The sequence below is a fragment of the Crotalus tigris genome, unplaced genomic scaffold (genome assembly GCF_016545835.1).
Source record: "Crotalus tigris isolate CLP2741 ecotype Arizona unplaced genomic scaffold, ASM1654583v1 scf7180000020062.1902635, whole genome shotgun sequence".
Lineage (NCBI taxonomy): Eukaryota > Metazoa > Chordata > Lepidosauria > Squamata > Viperidae > Crotalus > Crotalus tigris.
The window spans coordinates 703,659-722,807 of NW_024097841.1; the positions used below are offsets into that span (position 1 = coordinate 703,659).

The window sequence follows — 19,149 nt, forward strand, 5'->3', positions numbered from 1 at the left end:
TCAACCCAAATACCTTTGGTGTGTATTTTTCATTTATTTCTTTTCCTTAGTAAAATGACATTTAGATCTCAAACTAGCGTTGCTTTAAGAGTCGGGAAAGAGACATTCTGAAAAAGTGGGAAACAATGTGAGAAGTAGAAACCCTTGGGGAGCAAAGACCTGAGAGATGAGATTTTTAAAAGCAACCAGAGAGAGATTCAAGCCATGGAAAGGGTTCATAAACCATTACAGTGTCATTTGCAGCCCACCTTCATGTCACTTCTCTTCCACTGTGGAAACCTTGGAGGCTGTTGTAAGAAATGGCCATGTTTGAACTTCATGTGGCTAAAGAATTTGTTTTTGCAGAGCTGTCCATACATCATAATATGTCTTCCATCTCTTTGCTCTATAGAGTTTTGGAACAGCATAAACTTAACAAGGATCAGTGGGAAGAAAGAATCCAGGTGTGGCATGAGGAACATCGGGGGATGCTCAGGTACAGCTGGGAAGAACAGAAGATCCTTTGACGGCTCAAAAGAGAGTATTATTTATGACTTTTACAAGTCCCCTTGTAAGGTATTCTATTTGCAGGGGCATCTGCAAGGTATAATAAAGTCTAATGATGGACATAAAAATAGTTGGAGCTTTGACCACATAGCTGCAAACCTCATCTTGACTTTCTTTTACCACAGCCTACGGACACCCATCTACTCTTAAGACAGATGGGAAGATTGATAAAAGTGTCTGTGTCTGCTGACCTACTCGATAGTTACTCTAAAGCAGACAACTCTATGCACTAAAAGTCATAATGCTGCAATCAAATGGGCAGTGCCCTCTCTTGGATGCAGTGCCAACCATTGCAAAAAAGAGGATGCTTTTGAGAATGTTCTACCAAAGCATAGCTTTTAAAGTTAACATCTGTTTTGTTTTCTTGGTCCTTTCAGAGAAGATGCCATCTTAGAATACCTGAAAATTGCACAAGATCTGGAGATGTATGGTGTGAACTACTTCAGTATTAAGAACAAGAAAGGCTCAGAACTCTGGTTGGGAGTAGATGCTCTTGGACTCAACATTTATGAACAGACCGACCGGTAACAAAACTATTCTCCTTAATCTTCTGATAGAGTGTATGGTATGTGTGTCTGTCTGTCTGTCTGACAGAGAGTGATTGAGAGATGGAAGGGTTTGTAAGAGCAGGAGACATCTGGATCTGACCAACTCTCCACAAATGTTGACAGCCTTTGATCAACTAGATACTGCTACATTTTCCTTTGATCAACTAGATACTGCTACATTCTTCAGAATATTGTCTGCAAGCAATTCTCTTTTCATTTTTATCTTACAAGGTTTTGGCATTGTTACTGATAATAGGTTGTTCTATTGACTCTATCTAGCCCTGTCTTAGAGAGAGTGACTCTGTGCTAGCATTGGTTTCTTATTAGCTGTTTCTAGTTCTCACACAGTTCTGTGAATTTACTAACAGACTTTTACTGGAATCATTCATTCATTCATTCATTCATTCATTCATTCATTCATTCATTCAATCAATTTATATAGCCGCCCAACCTAACCAAGTGGCTCTGGGTATCTTATAATTCTAAAATTATAAAATAATTAAAACAATTTAAAAACATTAAAACAATAAAAACAGATGTAACTTGCTATCTTAATCCCAACATAATTATTTCCTAGAAATTAAATTACTTCTTAGGCTCAGAGGGATTTTGTGATTCATTTTGCTCTCATACTTATAGTTCTTGAAACAGAAGTGAAAAATTTCCTCAGATTAATTAAGGGTGTTGGGTTTTTTTTGCTTCATGTTATATGAAGCTAAACTAATTGCTTGAATTGTCTCTGTATGGTTTGTATTTTCATATGCCTTCAGGCTGCAAGAATTGTTCTGGGCAATCTTAATTTCATATAACAAAACACTTTTGATATACATAGATTTTAATCACTAGGAAAAGTTACTCTTCTAGCACAGATTTATGCAGATGATTCTTGTCCTTTTAGATGATACCTAACCTAATGTAGAAAGCACAGTTTAAGTAAATGCCATGTGAGGATGCCTTCCCTGGCCTTTGTGGGGTGGGGGGTGCTGCACAATTTGCACCAAAACAGGTGAGGGAGTGTATAAGGTGGCATTTTAAATTGGGCGTTTCCCCCTTACTCATCATCTCTGCCCTTTTGGGGTTCATTGCTGGATTTGTAGGCATCTGTAGTGAGGATAAGAGACAATGCAGGTAATTCTTTTTTTTTTTTTTTTTTTTTTTTTTTTTTTTTTTTTTTATTAAAAGTTTTATAAATTTTACAAAAAAAAACAAGAACAATACAGAACAAAAAACAACATATACAAAAGAAAAAAAAATTAAACAATACATATAAAAAAAACCCCCACCCCACACCCCTCCCAAAAACCCTCCCTTCCCCCCCCCTGAGCTTCCCAGAGCAGAATATAGGCTTAAGAAATAATAAAAAAAAAAAAAAAAATAAAAATTAAATTAAAAACTTTATATTTATATATATAAAAAAGATATCTATAATATATATAAAAATAAAACTTATGAAAAAGCTATATAATATTTTTGTATACCCAATCTAAATTGTATAAATTTTATCCATTTGTCCCAGATAGCAAAAAACTTCTCTTGCGTTTGTTGCTTTAAGAAAGCCGAAATCTTTGCCATTTCTGCCAGATAAGCTACTTTAAAAAACCATTCCTGCAATGTAGGCAAAGATTCCTTCTTCCAATATTGTCCAACTAACAGCCTCGCGGCTGTGATCAAGTTTAACATCAATACAACCTCCTTTGTATCACAATCTGTAACAATACCTAACAAAAATAATTGCGGAGTAAATTTTACCCTCCTTCTAAAAATTCTCTGGATATTCCACCATATTTTGATCCAAAATGCTTTTATCTCTCTACATGACCACCAAATATGATAATAGGAAGCCTCCTTATAACCACATCTCCAACATTTAGGTTGCACGTCAGGGTACATGTAAGACATTTTTTGTGGATCAAGGTGCCATCTATAAAACATTTTATAAAAATTCTCCCTTAGATTCTGTGCTTGAGTAAATTTGACATTTCTCACCCAAATAGTTTCCCAGGTGTCCAATGAAACTGGCTCACCAAAGTTCTGCGCCCATCTAATCATACAATCTTTAATTAGTTCCGTTTCTGAGTCCAATTCAACTAAAACCCCATAAATTCTCTTAATGTGGGTTTGTCTTTGATCCTTCAGTTGCTTAATAAGATTTTCATCTTCTCTAAGAAAACCCACCTTACAATCCATCTTCCATCTATCTAGTAGTTGCCTATATTGGAACCAAGAATAAGTAAAATTTTCTTGTGCTAATTCTTCCCGTGATTTTAATTGCCAGTTTTGTCCATCCCATTTAAGTAACTGTCTGTAAGACACCATATCCATTTTAACCCCTCTTTTTATTCCTTCTATCGCATGCCAAGGTATAGCCCATAATGGTACTTTAAAATCACTTTTATAATATTTTCTCCAAATCCTAAGTAAAGAAATTCTTAAAATATGAGATTTAAAAGCCCAATCTATTTTTTTATTAAATATTAAATAGGCATGCCACCCATAAAGTAAATCCCATCCCTCTAGATAAAGTATCTCAGAATTTGTCAAATTTACCCAGTCACTAATTAATGTTAAAACCACCGCATCATAATATAATTTCAAATTTGGTACCTTGAGTCCGCCCCTCTCACGGAAGTCTTGCATAATTTTGAACTTAACCCTTGGTTTTTTCCCTGCCCAAATAAATTTATTGAGACCCTTCTGCCACTCATTTAAATTAATCTCATTTTTCAAAATTGGTAACATTTGAAACAAAAAAAGAAACTTGGGTAGAATATTCATTTTTATCACTGCAATTCTTCCCATGAGGGATAATTGCAGCTTTTCCCAATTCTTCAAGTCTTTCTGTACCCCGACCCACAACCTTTCATAATTATTTTTAAATAGTTTTGCATTAGAAACAGACAGCATCACCCCCAAATATTTTACCTTATTAACAATCTCAAAACCCGTCGAGTTAACCAAAATCTGCTTCTCCTGACTCGACAAATTTTTAGGTAAAATTTTAGTCTTATTTACATTAATCTTAAAACCCGAGACCAAACCATAATGGTGAATCAACTGTAATAAGTTTACTACAGAATAATCAGGTTGCGACAAAGTAACAACCAAGTCATCCGCAAAAGCTCTCAACTTATATTCTTTTTTATTAACATATATTCCTTTAATTTCCTGAGACTCTCGAATTTTAATCAATAATATTTCCAATGTTAAAACAAACAACAATGGCGATAAAGGACACCCCTGTCTAGTACCTTTCTCTATTGTGAAAACCTCCGACAAACCTCCATTAACAATAAGTTGTGCTGTTTGTTTTTGATATATTACCTTAAGGGCTTGTAATATGTTTTCACCAAAATTCATTTCTTCCATTACTCTTAGCATAAAATGCCAATTCAGTTGGTCAAATGCTTTTTCAGCATCTAAAAATATGAGCCCTGCAGGAACTTGGTTGTTCTTATCTAAGTATTCTAATAAGTTAATAATTTGTCTAACATTGTTTTTCATATACCTTCCTGTTATAAACCCTGATTGATCTTTATGCACAAGATGATGCACCACCCTCATAAGCCTATTTACCAAAATTTTTACAAATATCTTATAATCCACGTTTAAAAGAGATATAGGCCTATAGTTTTTTGGTAAAGTAAGATCTTGATCCTCCTTTGGAATCAATGATATAAAAGCACTACGCCATGAAGGAGGAATGCAGGTAATTCTTGATTTGCAACCATTCGTTTACCAACTATTTGAAGATACTGACGAAAGTCCACCCACTTCCAGCCCTTGCAGCCTCCCCGTGGGAAAAAGGCCAGACTTGTGGCCCTTGACCACCAGCATGGGTTTACGACCGTTGCAGCAGCATCCTGGGGTCACGTGATCACCACTTGGGACCTTCTCCACTGGCTTCTAGTAAGGAAGTTCAGTGGGGAAGCTGGATTCACTTAACAACCTCACAATTCATTTAATAACTGCGGTGGTCCTCTTAACAGCTGTGGCAAAATCGGATGCAGTTCACTTAACAACCACCTTGCATAGCAATAGAAGCTCAGGCCCTAATTATGCTTGTAGGTTGAAGACTGCCTGTGTGCACAACCTGAGGCCGTCCCACAAACGAGGCTGGTTGACATGACTCAGGGCTTGGGCTGCCTAGGATGGCCCTCCAGAGTTTTGATAGGTTGTTCATTTCATAGATCTGTTGAGTTACATTGGTTGGTGAATTTGGAATTCCCACTTAGCGTTTGCTAAATCCAAACACTTTCATTGGTGGAAAATGTATAGTGGGTGTATTTGGAGTGCTGCAACTGTTCACTGAGGTTTAATTTTTGAAATTACAAATCATCTTTCACAGGTTAACACCCAAAATTGGTTTCCCCTGGAGCGAGATCAGAAACATTTCCTTCAATGATAAGAAGTTTGTCATCAAGCCCATTGACAAGAAAGCCCCAGTAAGTTACCCTTTACAACTTAAGTGTTTTAGTGTATTGATTTATTCAGAGATTAATATAATAAAAAAGAAATGGAAAATTCAGATTCTTGCAGCACCTTGTCTCTGAAGTTGAGTTTCTTTATTGCGGTCACCAGCCGGAAATAAGCACCAAGAACAGCAGGGCTGCATCAGCAAATCATTCAGGCTGGCCAAAGGAATAAAACAATAAAATACAAAACCAATTGACAGTAAAGATAATAAAAATTAAATGTTGGCAGGTTTTTGCGGGCAATAAAAGAGACTATAATGATACATCAAGATATGGATCTGGCCGCGCAGGAAGTCATGTAAATAGAATTTAGAATGAGTGTTGCAGGACTTGACCGAAGGAGAAGAGCGATCCAGCCTTTGGTGGCTCCAACTGCACTTTGGCAAGGCCAAACTGTGTGCAGAATTATCATACAGATCCCTTCTTAAACAAACATGCATCAAGCTAATGATAAAATCTTCTATATTTGATGTTTATATCTTGGTAATCTAAGGAAATTGACAGTTAAGAAATACAAAATACATTTATTTATTTATTGAATTTATTTACTGCCCGTCTTGTAGTGAATGACTCTGGGTGGTTTCCAAATACATATATACATGCATGCATTCCTGTCGAGTTGGCTTTGTGAAAAGACCTCTTGAGAAGGGATGGTTGCTGGAATTGTTGTTCCAGGTCCAAGACTGCTAACGTGGCTTGGTCAAAACCTATCACTGGTGATTTGGTTCCTTTTCATTTTTGATTTTGGGCATATTTATTTATTTATTTATTTAATGAGACTTATATACCGCTTTAAGTGCAAGCACTCTCTAAGCCAGTGGTTCTCAACCTTTCTAATGCCGTGACCCCATAATACAGTTCCCCATGTTGTGGTGACCCCCAAGTGGGTGTGGCCACCAATAAGAGGGAGTAGGACAGCTAGGGAAAAGGGAAAAAAATGGCGGACAACGTGGTTTGGCGACCCCCGTGAAATGGTCATTCGACCCCAAATGGGGTCCTGACCCACAGGTTGAGAACTACTGCTCTAAGCGGTGTACACCAGTAAGCAATGTATATATATATTTACATTGCCCCCAACAATCTGGGTCCTCATTTTACCTACCCCGGAAGGATGGAAGGCTGAGTCAACCTTGAGCCGGTGAGATTTGAACCGCTGACCTGCTGAACACAGTCAGCTAAAGTGGCCTGCAGTACTGCACTCTTAACTGCTGCGCCACCTCGGCTTTTACATATTTTGATTTTGATTTTGGGCATATAATGTTTTACGTATTATGTTAAGCCAGGGTTTGTTTAGTCATCATTAATGGCTGAGCCCCACAGATCACCCTGAGCGCCCAGCCTCTCTTCTGCTGACTCAATGGCTGGGTTCCCCTAGGATTGCAGAAATGGCTTCAGCCCAGATGTCAACTCCCAAAACTTTGCAGTTGTTACCAAATTATACATTTTAATGTGTCTCAGGATAGAAACCACTTGTGTTAAATATATTTAATTTCAGTTAAATAGGTAAAAATTAGAAAGGTACCTAATTTTGTCCTGGCCCCTTCTCTGCTGCTTGGAGGGCCAGCTTTCGGACTGCATGGCCTGGGCACTTCCAGTCGTTACAGCTCTCACCCTGCCAGATCTCACAGCTGTTCTCATTGCCCTTCTCCTGTGGGAGCTTTGTGGTTGAGGGGGCTGAATGGGGCAGCTCAATAGAATAGAACGGCTGAGCTGGACACCTAACTGGAGAGCACAGACTAGAGACTCCAGATCAGCAATCTGTCCACGCAGATTAGCAATTTGCTTACAAATAGGACCATAGCCAAATTTAAAAAGAGTACCATGAAAGACATCTGCAAAACAAGTATTGCAAGGAACAAAGCCAGACATTCTAAAATAAAATTTTAATCCCAGAATCCCACTTATCAAGGATGAATTACTGCTGTTTTAGATTTTCAGTTATTGCCTGGGCTGCTACTTTAATCCACTGGACTTTCTCTCAGTCCTCCTCACAGTGAGCAGCTCTTCCCAGCAGTCTCTGGTGTTATGCAAATACAGTGCAGATGCAACCAGCGACTCATGCTGAAAGAGCCTCCAAATCCGAGTCCCGGATGGGTGAAAATCCCTCTTCCTCATTCTTTGTGCCTACCCAGGATGTCCCAGCAGTGGGTGTGTGCACCAGGTCTCCTCCACTCAACATTGTCCGTTTGTGGGACTGAGGAAGCAAGCTTCCTCTGCTGCGGGCCTCGCTCTCTGGACCAGACCTCCCCACCTCAAGATAAAGAGGGCACCTGGGGTCCTGGAAGGCCTTGGGTCCTGGCCTGGAGCTGATGTTTATAATTTGCTCAAAGGCCCAAAAACAATGTTGTTAGTTTTTTCCATCTACTGCAGTGTTTCTCAACCTTGACAATTTTAAGGCATGTGGACTTCAACTCCCAGAATTCCACAGCCAGCAATGCTGGCTGTGGAATTCTGGAAATTGAAGTCCACATGCCTTAAAATTGTCAAGGTTGAGAAACACTGATCTACTGGATTATTTTAGTCTGATTCTGACTCTGTGATTCAATATATTTAGCTGTTTGACGTTTTTCCTGGTTTTATACGCCTCCCCCCATGTTAGTTGGGTAATCAATAAATATCATTTAACTAATTTTAATTTCTATCAGGAAAAGCTTGCCCCTGTGCTGCTCTGTAGAAGAGCGGGCCCAGCAGAGTAACATTCTGCTTGTCCTGAGACCATCCTTTGCTGACTAAGTTCAGTTCAGTTACTGATGTGGTCAGAGTTTGATCATGAATTGCTGTATTGGACATATTTTTTTAGCTTTACTTTTATGTTTTCTATGTGACACCCAGAAGTTCAAAAGTGTAGCATCCTTCCAATAGGAGCACAGGCAGACTCCTCCCCTTCTTGCAGATTTATATTTCTAGCAGATTTAGTAAGCTTCTGGACAAGGGTGTGCATGGAATGCAACATTTGTTTTGTTCCAAAAGTTCTTCTGAGCACTTCCAGTTGCTGTTGTTCTTGTGCGTGAAGCACTTCCCTGGGGGGTTCCAGGGTGATTCTATGAGGCTAGTGTGTTGTTCCTTGGCCACTGCTGCCATTTCCCCCTCCCGCCTGCTCTTCACAACACCCCCCCCCTTCTATCAGGCCTTGTGTGTTGCTGACCAAAACATACCTGTTTCAGGATTGGCACAAGCTATCTAAAATCAGCTGTCCCATGCCCCAAGACTTGCACACACTTTGGGCTCGCCTGGCTGTCTTGCGGGTTATTAGAAGGGATGCAGCCCAGGAAAACATTTTTGCAGGCATTTGGGGAAAGGTGATCCTCTGGAAGGATTAATAAATTGAGGAGTCATTTGTGTACATTTACATCATGTGCACATGTGTGAGATTGTGGAAATTACGTGAATGTACACACATAATACAAAATAACATATATGATGATGCCAGTGATGTAATTAAAAAGACAAACCACAATTTTACACATGCACAAAGGTTATCTGGAACCCATAGAATCACATGGACTTAAATCCAGATCCAGGTTCCATCTGCAATTCTAAACAGAGGTCCTTTAAATCAAGATTTTACTGTATACTAGACAGCCCATCCCCCATTGGGTCATTGTTTCAGTTGGTTCATCATTTCAGAGATATTTATTTACCTAAACAGATGAACATAATGACCCAATGGATGAGCAAAAAGCTGTGGGAGCAGGAGCCATTTCCAATTTCCTGCCGGCTTCCCCACTGACTTTTCTTGTTGGAAGCTGTCAGGGAGAAAGTCAATGGGGAAGCCAGCAGGGAAGTTGCAAGTTGCTCAGATAAGTCTCCCCCACCCATGCACATCCCCCAGTCCTTTTGCTCTTGTGTCGAGCTAACTACTACCACCCCACATACACACTCTACAATCTGTGCTGCATCCTTGTGTAGCATCTTTGACCATTGCTTGCCTCTCACATACCCATTTGCTCCCTCCCCAATCTGGCAGCAGCCACTTACCTGCCTTGCAACTGGCTTCTCTAGTGACTTTGCTTGTGGAAAGCTGGGAGGGAGTGTTGGAAATGATGATCATGTCACTGCAGCTGACCATGGTAAATTTCAAATCCCATGGGAGTCATGGGTCTCAGATTTTGGACGCATTCTGTAAATTAACCCATTTGAGATACCTTGCTGTAAAAATTGTTGACTTATGGTGAAACAGATACAAGAATTTTAATAGTATATAGATGCTTACAAAAAGAAATTCTTGTTTGGAGATATGCTTAATTTCCTAAAAATTACAGTGTAATCAAATTGTGTTGTTACTTCTGGGGAAAAAGAGGGCCGAAGGAAAGCTGCAGTCAAGAGTAACCCTGTCCCTTCTCCTTTGCAAAGGATTTTGTCTTCTATGCCCCCCGTCTAAGGATTAACAAGCGTATTCTGGCTCTGTGCATGGGAAACCATGAGCTCTACATGCGCAGGCGTAAGCCAGACACAATCGAGGTGCAGCAGATGAAGGCCCAGGCCCGAGAGGAGAAGCATCAGAAGCAGATGGAGAGGTGAGTTGACCGAGCACAGGGGCCTCTTAAGTTACCCTCGGGTCTGGCTGGGTCTCTATGGCCAGGGATTCCCACAGCAGGAGGTGGGTTGGGGTGCAAAGTCTTCTCATGGGAAAATCCTGTAACTGGGATGTGATCAGAAGAGCCAGACTCTCAAGTGACACATAGACAAGTTGTGGCATGGGTGGAGGAATTAGCCCTTGTCTTGCAGATATTGCAAGGAGAGCAATAGCTAACTCTTTGAAGGCAGGGTCTAAAGGATAATAACAATGAAGACAGATGTGGAGGAGGATGTTTTTTATGGGGGAGGGGCGTTTCAAGAATTCTTATTTCATAGGGGGGAGAGTCAAAGGCTCTTTTTTTATAACAAGTTTTATTAATTTTTCAATTTTACATCCAAATATTTAGGAAGCAGCGTGGTGATTGGGTAATCAATAGTCCAGTAACAAAATCTTTCGTACATATCTCAGGTTGCGTCATTAAAAGTTCCCTCTCTATTTCTCTTAATTATTATATCACATTCAAGTTAATACATTTCTAATTATAGCTCAATCAATACATTTGTCAATATAATTTTACTTATACATTTCCAAGTCCTGTTTTTAAATTTTACCTAATTTCAATTACCGTGTTCCAATTTAGCCTTTAATATCCATAATATTTAGACTTCGAGTAACCCAAGTTTTCCTAATTACATTACAAAATAGTTATCGTATCTAAAATAAACATATTATTCAGTTAATTATATTCTTACTTTATGTCACAAGTATATTCTATTTCTCATCCTAGTACCTCATCATTTACTAATAAAATATCTTTTATTGTCACCAACCAACTTCCATATTACAATTCAAAACTATAATCTAATGACTAGTTTTCATTTCCCTTAAAAATCTAAGTCCTAAATATCAAATCAATCAATATCTTTAAAAATCTCCTTAGCCCATTAAGCTCTTCCATTATCAATCAACAACAACAAAAAAGGAAGAGAAAGAAAATCCCATTTTTAAATCTAACTCTAGCTTTCTTTTTTGTGCCAAACAGGCTTCCATAACAGTGTCTTTAAATTCTCAGATGACTCTCCCTTCATTCCTACACATGTTATTTGAATCAAGGGAGAGCATCCAGTTATCTATTTTTCAAAGGAATTGGCCCCTTTGTGATCATTAGTTTGTTGCCCTAATAGTTCAAATCTCCTTGTTTGATTTAAAATATTTGTTGTCAGTTCAGGCTGGTCTTCTTCTTCTTCCAGTTTCATCTGGCTAAAATAAGAGGTCATGTCCAGTGTTGTAGTTGTTGTTTGATTGTCTAGATTGTCTAGGTTTTCAATATGTTGTGTTTGTTGATCTTTAGCATCCTCCATCTCAATGTTGCTTTCTTCAGTTTCTGTTGCCTTTTGAGTTGCAGGTTCTTTAATTGAAATCAAGGTTTGACTGTCCAAGTTCTCAGTAAATTGTACTTGTTGTGTAGAATCCTCTTTGATATTAATTTGTTCCTCTTCTGTTGTTTTTTTGGATTGTAAGTTCATTAGTTGGAATCTGGGCTTCAGTTTGTAATTTTAAGGTGACATCTTTGTCTTTCACTCTGGAATTCATTAGTTCAATGGCTCCAAGGATTTTTTCAAGTATGAGTTTATAGTTAAGTTGTGGGTAAAATTCCTCCATTTCTATGGTGATTAGAGATAGTCCTTTAGTGGAGGCTATGTTTAATAAAAATCAGCAAATGTCCACCTCCAGTATTCCTAGAAGTTGTTTTCAACACCCAACTGTTTCAAATTCTTATCTTTTTTTGATAGTACGAAGGACAAATCTAGGGAGTAAGCAGGCCTCACAGTCAAAGAAATTCACCTGCTGTACCAGGCTTTGCCACAAAATGTCCCCGATAGCATATAAAATCTTTTTCCAGACACAAGTTAGGCTTTTATCCAATTATTTTTTTTCTTTTTTTCCCCAACTTAACAAATAAATAAGGTAATATATCCCTGTAACAATAGGCACTTTTTGGGACCCCAAATATCCAAAAAGTACAAGTCCAGTTATTTAGTTGTTTAGATTAGTTGTTCTTTTCTTTTCTTTTTTCAAAGCTTTAGTTTCCCAGGGTAGGCAGACACCGCTATGTTAAAAGTGGGGAAGAAATTTCAGGAGCCTTTTACAGGAAGGTAGTTGGGATACAAGAAAGTTAAGGTAAGGTCTCACCCAATCCCTCCGCGGTGCTTTCATTGTGCTTGGTGGTGATTTTGGCTTTCGGCTGGCACAGCTTAGTGATCAGCCATATTAATGGTCGATCTTTTCTCCGACGGTCCAAAGGAGCTGCATTGGATCAAATGGAAGGGCTGCTGCCCTTCCGCGATCTGTCGAGGGTCCTCCTCACAGTCATCGCCCCTCCAGGGCGACTTATGACCCTTTTCAGGGTCGCCCAATGAAGGGAAACCCAGTGGCGGAGAGAGCGCTCCCTCTTCCATCCGCCAGCACCGTGATCCAGAACCGGAAGCCAAGTCAAAGGCTCTTTGAGGTGTATTTGAACAAAATCTTGGCGTAAAGGCAGCCTGCACTCTGTTGTATAGTGGAATAATTCTGCATAAAAGCACATTGTGGCATCTTAGGGATGTCAAGCAATAAAGTTGCTCTTTGCTCTTCCCCTCCCTTGAAGTCTAAGGCTGCTGTGACCAAGGCAAGGTGGGCTGCCTTCCTTCCCACAGGATACCCTGGAAATGGCAGGATCTCACAGAAGATTGAGGGACTCTTGGGAGCTCCCAATGAAGCTTAAAGGCAGGGATCCCCAACCTTTTTGGTTTTGTGGACCTGCGGCAGCAGCAGTTTCAGTGGTTTTGGCAGTGGGGGGGGTGGGGAATGGTTTCACACAGGCAACCTAAATCCTGCGCATGTGGAAATGAAGCTTGGCACGTTCACCCACTGCTTTGGTGGCCCGATTGCCAACAGGCCACAGACCAGTAATGGGCTGTGGCCCCGAGGTTGGGGACCACTGTTTAAAGGGACTCAACAAAGGCAGGAGAATCCCTGATGCCATTCCATTGCCTGGAGGGGTTCTCCTGGACCTCTAAGCAGGTTCCTTCAGTTTTTTAAAAATGTGGAAAACCTGTTGAGGCAACCCAGAGAAACATGGTAGATTTTGAATTGAAAGTGTACAATCCCAAGGAGAGATCAGTTTTCCAAGCCATATTTTAATTTGCAGCTGGATTAAATTAGGTAGAAATTGCACATTGAAAGCTCTAAAGACTTCTCTAAGGCTTAGCAAGCCATTTTATATATATATATATATATATATATATATATATATATATATATATATATATATATATATATATAAAAGAGGCATTGAAATTGCTGTATGTTTTCTTTCCTCTCAGGGCTTTGCTGGAGAACGAGAAGAAGAAAAGGGAGATGGCCGAGAAGGAAAAGGAAAAGATTGAACGTGAGAAAGAAGAGCTGATGGAGAAGCTCCGACAAATTGAGGAACAAACTAAGAAAGCTCAGCAAGGTGGGAAGGAGGGCTTGCCCCAGGATGGGCCCCAGGAGAGGAGGGCTGTCTTCTCAAACAGCGGGGAGAAGGGCTGACGCTCTCGGCCTCTTTCCCCAGAGCTGGAGGAGCAAACGCGCAGGGCGCTGGAGCTGGAGCAGGAAAGGAAGCGAGCTCAGGAGGAGGCTGAGAAGCTGGCCAGGGAGCGGCAGGACGCCGAGGAAGCCAAGGAAGCTTTGTTGAAAGCCTCCAATGATCAGAGGGAGACCCAGGAACAGCTGGTAGGTTGCCTGGGGAAAGCTCAGCCGCTGTCTTGGGCAGCCCCAGGCATCTGGCAGTGCTTCCAAGCTGCCCAAAGGGCAGAGAAGCCTCATTGGTAGAGGGGCCTGCATTTGGTGGTGGATAATGGGAAGGTCAGCTCTGCAGCCAAGGTGGCCGAATGGGAGGCGCTTCTGTGCTTCACAGGACAGGGAGGAGGACAGCCTAATGGACTAGAGCAGAGGTGTGCAACATCCTTGAAAGTCTGGAAAGCATCCCCAACACCTCTCAAAAAGTTGCCATTGTAGTAGAACTCTCAGCATCAGGCAAAGGGAAAATGATTCCTCCTGTCCATTTTATCATACATTAATGATATTGCCACTAATTTATTTCACTGAATTTAATTTTAAGTGCGGTTTCATCCAAGCCCCCAACCAACTTTCAAAGGGTAGCCCCCGACATGCCTTCCAGAGATGCCCAAGAGAAGTTGTACTTCCTGGTGTGGGGCATGCAAAGACACCCTCCCCCCAAAGCAGCTCCCTGCTGTGAGTCACAAAAAATGCAGAAGGCCCCCTTTTCCTATTGGATCAGCTCAGGCTTCCTGAGTTGGACTCCATCTCCTGTCAAGGGCTGCAGCTGATTAACAGAAAAACAATAACAGAATAACAGAGTTAGAAGGGACCTTGGAGGTTTTCTAGATAAGCCCTCTGCTCAGGCAGGAGACTCTGTATGATTCTGAATAAATGGTTGTCTCATCTCTTTTTGAAAATCTCCAGCGATGGAGCACCCCCAATTTCTGGAGGCAAGCCGTTCTACTGATTAATTGTTCCCATTGATAGGAAATTTCTCCTTAATTCTAAGTTTGATCTCTTAATAATCTTCCACTCTTACTTCTTGTCCTGCCCTCAGATGCTTTGGAGAATAGGTTGATCTCTCTTCTCTGTGACAGAGTCTTAAATATTGGAAGACTTCTTTCACGTCTTAATTCTTCTCTTTGTTAAACATTCCCAGTTCCGACAAGCATTCATCGTATATTTTATCCTCCAATCCCCTAATCATCTTTGTTGTCCTTTTCTGGATTGTTTCTAGAGTCTCAATTTCTTTTTTGTATTGTGGAGGCCAAACCTGGATTCAGTATTCGAAGAGTGGTCTCACCAGTGTGGTATAAAGCGATAATAAGACGTGTGATCTTGATGCTATCCTTTTGTTGATGCAGCTCAGGACTGCATTGGCTTTTTTTGTCAGCTGTAGCACACTGCAGGCTCATACTTAAGTGATTGTCCACCAGAAGTCCCAAATCCCTCTCACACTTACTGCTGTTGAGCCAGCTACTACCTGTTCTATATGTGCATTTGTTTTTTCTTGCCTAAGTGTAAAACCTTACTTTTCTAACCGTTGAATTTTATTTTGTTAGATAGGGGTCAGTGTTCAAGTCTGTTAAGATCCTTCTGGATCTTCAGCCTAACTTCTAAAGTGTTGGCTGTTCTACCTAGCTTAGTGTCATCTGCAAATGTGATGAATTCCTCTTCTATGCCCTCATCTAAATCATTTATGAAGATATTGAAGAGTCCTGGGCCTAAGATGGAACCTTGGGGTACCCCTCCCTGTCAATGTAGCTCCATTGAGGACTACACGTTGATTGTGGTTGGCAGGTCAGTTACAAATCCATCTGATGGCAATGCTGTCTATCCCACATTTTTCTACCTTACCAAGAAGGTGGTCGTAGTCTACTTTGTCAAATGATTGTCAGGCCCCTTCCTCTCAAGGCTCTGGGGTGAGACTCTTGTCCAGGCTGCCTTTGGCCCATGGCACACTGCTCTTGCAGATAGACGTGCTCTTTCCTTGGGAGTGAAACCACACTATTAAATATTATTAACACTATTAAGAAATGAAGTGTGTTTCTTCTCTTCACAGGCAAAGCAGAACTCCAACCTCAGAGAATAGTGCAGATTGTGAACCTTTCCAGGATCACTTTTCTCAGGGAGGCTTCAGAAGCCTTGTTTTGTAAGAGGGACTAAAGCGACAACAGACTTTTTCAGCCTGCCCCCTCCAGAAACATGGGGAAGGGAACTCCCCAAATCCAACCAGTTCCCACCCCCACGTATTTGGACAGTGCCATGCTAAGATTCCCCTTCCCTCTGTCTCTCCCACTCCTGCCCTTCCTCTCCACTTTGCCCTCTTGTAGACTTATAAGGCAGGTCTGTTGGGGGGTTAGATCTTTGCAGCTGAGCAAACACAGAAGGAGCTTTGGAAGTAAGAGCAGGGAAAGGAAATGAAGGAAATCGTCTTTTTTTTCACAGCTCACTGCCAGCAGCTGTGATTTAGCAGCTAATCTGGATGATATTAAAATGGGAGTGGACAGATTCGTGGAAGGTCAGGCTCTCCATGTCTGCAAATAGGGAGGGCTCTGACAAGGCCCAGAATCACTGCCTGGAACTACTGATAGTCGAGAAGCCACCCCAAAGGACTTGGGGTCCTTCCAGACACAGCTGGTGACCTCGGAGGCTGGAGTCGGTGGCCTTGGCCCTGAGGCTGCCGAGCTCCTCCTGCCATCTTTCTCAGCTACAGACTTTTGACTGGGGATGCTGTGTTCACCTTGCAGACCACCGAGATGTTGGAGCTCACCACCCGGATCTCACAGCTGGAAATTGCGCAACAGAAGAAAGAGAGCGAGGCGATGCTGTGGCAGCAGAAAGTGAGTGCCCATTGCTCTCCTCCCCTCCGCCCACTTTGCCCGCCCAGATGCCTGCTGGGATTGGTGAAGAGAGGGGGCTGGGGAACTGGAATAACTTTCAAAGAATGCCTGTTTTTGTTCCAAAGAAGTGGGAAAGCCCAAGCCCAAGTGTCCAGCCAATCTATGCCGTTGCTGGCAGTTTGTGCACAGAAATACGTACAGACATGACTCCTTCTTCTCCAAGCTCTGCTCTTTCTCCTCCATGCATGCTGCTTTGGCTCATTTTGCAGGAGACTCACTCGTCCTTCTGGGGCGAGGAGCACAAGGACTCTCTGCAAGTTTCAAAGGCCCATGGAGGCCTGTGGGCCTCAGGGAACTTAACTCGTTTATCCACATAGAATAGTCAGAAATTGCCTCTTAAAGCAAAATAAAAGTGGCTGTATACAATTTGTACAAACATTTTGGCTTCCCTATTTTGGACACTGGAAAATAACCTAAAAAAATCCTGTCATCATCCAGAAGGCAAAATGCATGAAAAACTCCCAGCAGACGGGCCAGCAGAAGGCTGATTGGAGAGGCAGTGGGGGCTCATTCACCAGGCATCTTCAAGTCATTCTGGGATGCTGGAATTTGGATTCCTGCTCTGGGGGAGGAGGAAGCTAGGACCCCCGTGGGCCCTCCCAATCTTAGCAGCCTGTGATGATGACAAACACAACATATCTCTTTTTACCTGGCAGTGTTGTTTTATTTCTAATTGCCAGGAATATTGTGTTCCAAATTAATTTAATTTAAAAATCCTTAGTAATTTCTACACTTAGCCATTTTTTTTAGAATTTGTAATAACCTGAAATCAGGCAGAGAAATTTGGCTCTTGGTGAATGAGAATGTAAATAATGAAAAACATCTGATCTCAGTCCACGTTGTTATAGATGCCTAAGCCTTTTCCATGGGGACATTAGAAAGGGTATTAAATGGGCAGTTGGGATTCCTTGATATTTTGACTGATCACAGAATTCCAAATATCTTCATGGAGGCCCCATTTTTTCCCCATTGATTGTCTTTGTTTAGTAAAGGCATCCAAAGTGACTTTTATGCACAGAGTTCTATTTGTGTGTCTTAACTTGTTCTGAAATTTTCTTGCCAAGCAAGCCCAAAATATATCTGGAGATGTGAAGCCAATACATTTTTGCTGCCCTTTGCATCCAGACTCCTCCTTGGGCTGCTTTTGATCTTAGTTCCTACAAAAGTCACATTTCTGTCGTCATAGAGGTGTTTCTCTCCTGCTGCTTCAGTCAAAAGGCTGGATCTCCTCACAGATCCAGTTTCTGCTCTCTTGACATAAGCAGGTTTCTCAGGGTGTTTTCAGCTGCGCTCCCTCTTTCAGGCCCAGTTGGTTCAAGAGGACTTGGAGAGGACCAAAGAAGAGCTGAAGTCAGTCACCAGCACTCCGCACGTGCCAGAGCCCATGCAGTCAGAGAATGAGCACGATGATGAGCAGGATGAGAATGCCGCGGAGGCCAGTGCGGAGTTGCGGGCGCACGCCTCGATCAAGGACCGCAGTGAGGAACAGCGCACCACTGAGGCAGAGAAGAATGTGCGGGTTCAGAAGCACTTGAAGGTGAGGTGGGCCTCACTCAGCTCAGAGAAGCTGATGGACTACTGTGTTTCCCTGAAAATAAGATCTGGTCTTATTTTCTTTGGGCCTCTGAAATGAGTACTAGGGCTTATTTTCAGGGTAGGTCTTACATTACCAGCAGGCAGCGAATATGCAGGGGCAGGGCGGGGTCTGTGCATAGGATGGAGACAGAGCGCGGCGGCGATGGGCCAACCTTGGGGCATGGTTGTAGACCAACTACGGTATGGTAAAGGTACTGTATGGGAGAGGGGGCATGTGTGCCCTTCCCTTGCCAGGCCAGCCCCTGCAGCCCCGGGGTGACCATGCTAGGCGGCGGTGGGAAGGGTGCTGAGGCGGCGGCCAGTCTGAAGCTTCTCCAGGTGGAGGGGGGGGGTTTTGACCTAGGGATGCTGTGGGGCCGTCTTACTGGCCTGTCCTGGCCCGTCCAGAGATGACTGAGGAGGTGGCAGCCCAGGGCCAAAGTGGCAGGTGGAGCGCCGGAGGTCGGGGAGGGAGCAGGCATCCTGCTGTCAGTGCCCACGCTGGCTGTCCCGTCCCCACCAGAGCCGGAATCCCGCCGTGTTTACAGTAAGTGCAGGTAGAGGCTGGCCTTCCTTCCGGCAGGCCTGGGAAGCTGCTACAGACAACGGACCCATTTCAGTGCTGGGCGCCCTTAGGGAGTTTGCCTTGGTCCCTGCTTTCCAGCTCTGTCGCATTTTTCTGTGGCCACAGAGCTGGAGAGCTTGCCCCACCACCTCCCAGATGCCCTCATTTCCCTCAAGCATTTCTTTGCTTACCTAATTTCCACCTCCGTCGTGTTCCTCTATCGCATTCCTCCTCCGCCATGTGCAGTCCCACAAACAAAAGAAGGTTGTGGGCCAAAAAAAGAGAATTCAATCATCATTTCCAACTTCATGAGATCTTTTTTTTTTTTTTTTGCGAGAAGTTGGAATTCATTGATTGACCTTTTTTTCATAGTCTCACAAACTTCTTTTGTTTGTGGGACTGCACACTGGTGGAGGAAATGGAGCTGGAAATCAAG

The 19,149-nt window shown here is 42.2% G+C and overlaps 1 protein-coding gene across 1 annotated transcript in view; it reads left to right on the forward strand.

Moving 5' to 3' along the window:
- MSN (moesin) overlaps window positions 1-19,149 on the forward strand; it is an 80,943-nt gene that overhangs the window by 57,908 nt on the left and 3,886 nt on the right. Inside the window, exons 5-12 of the mRNA XM_039365356.1 lie at window positions 392-475; window positions 924-1,070; window positions 5,440-5,536; window positions 9,920-10,083; window positions 13,451-13,581; window positions 13,681-13,841; window positions 16,421-16,513; window positions 17,877-18,110. Coding sequence (XP_039221290.1) covers window positions 392-475; window positions 924-1,070; window positions 5,440-5,536; window positions 9,920-10,083; window positions 13,451-13,581; window positions 13,681-13,841; window positions 16,421-16,513; window positions 17,877-18,110 — 1,111 coding nt within the window. The remainder of the gene's footprint in view (window positions 1-391; window positions 476-923; window positions 1,071-5,439; window positions 5,537-9,919; window positions 10,084-13,450; window positions 13,582-13,680; window positions 13,842-16,420; window positions 16,514-17,876; window positions 18,111-19,149) is intronic.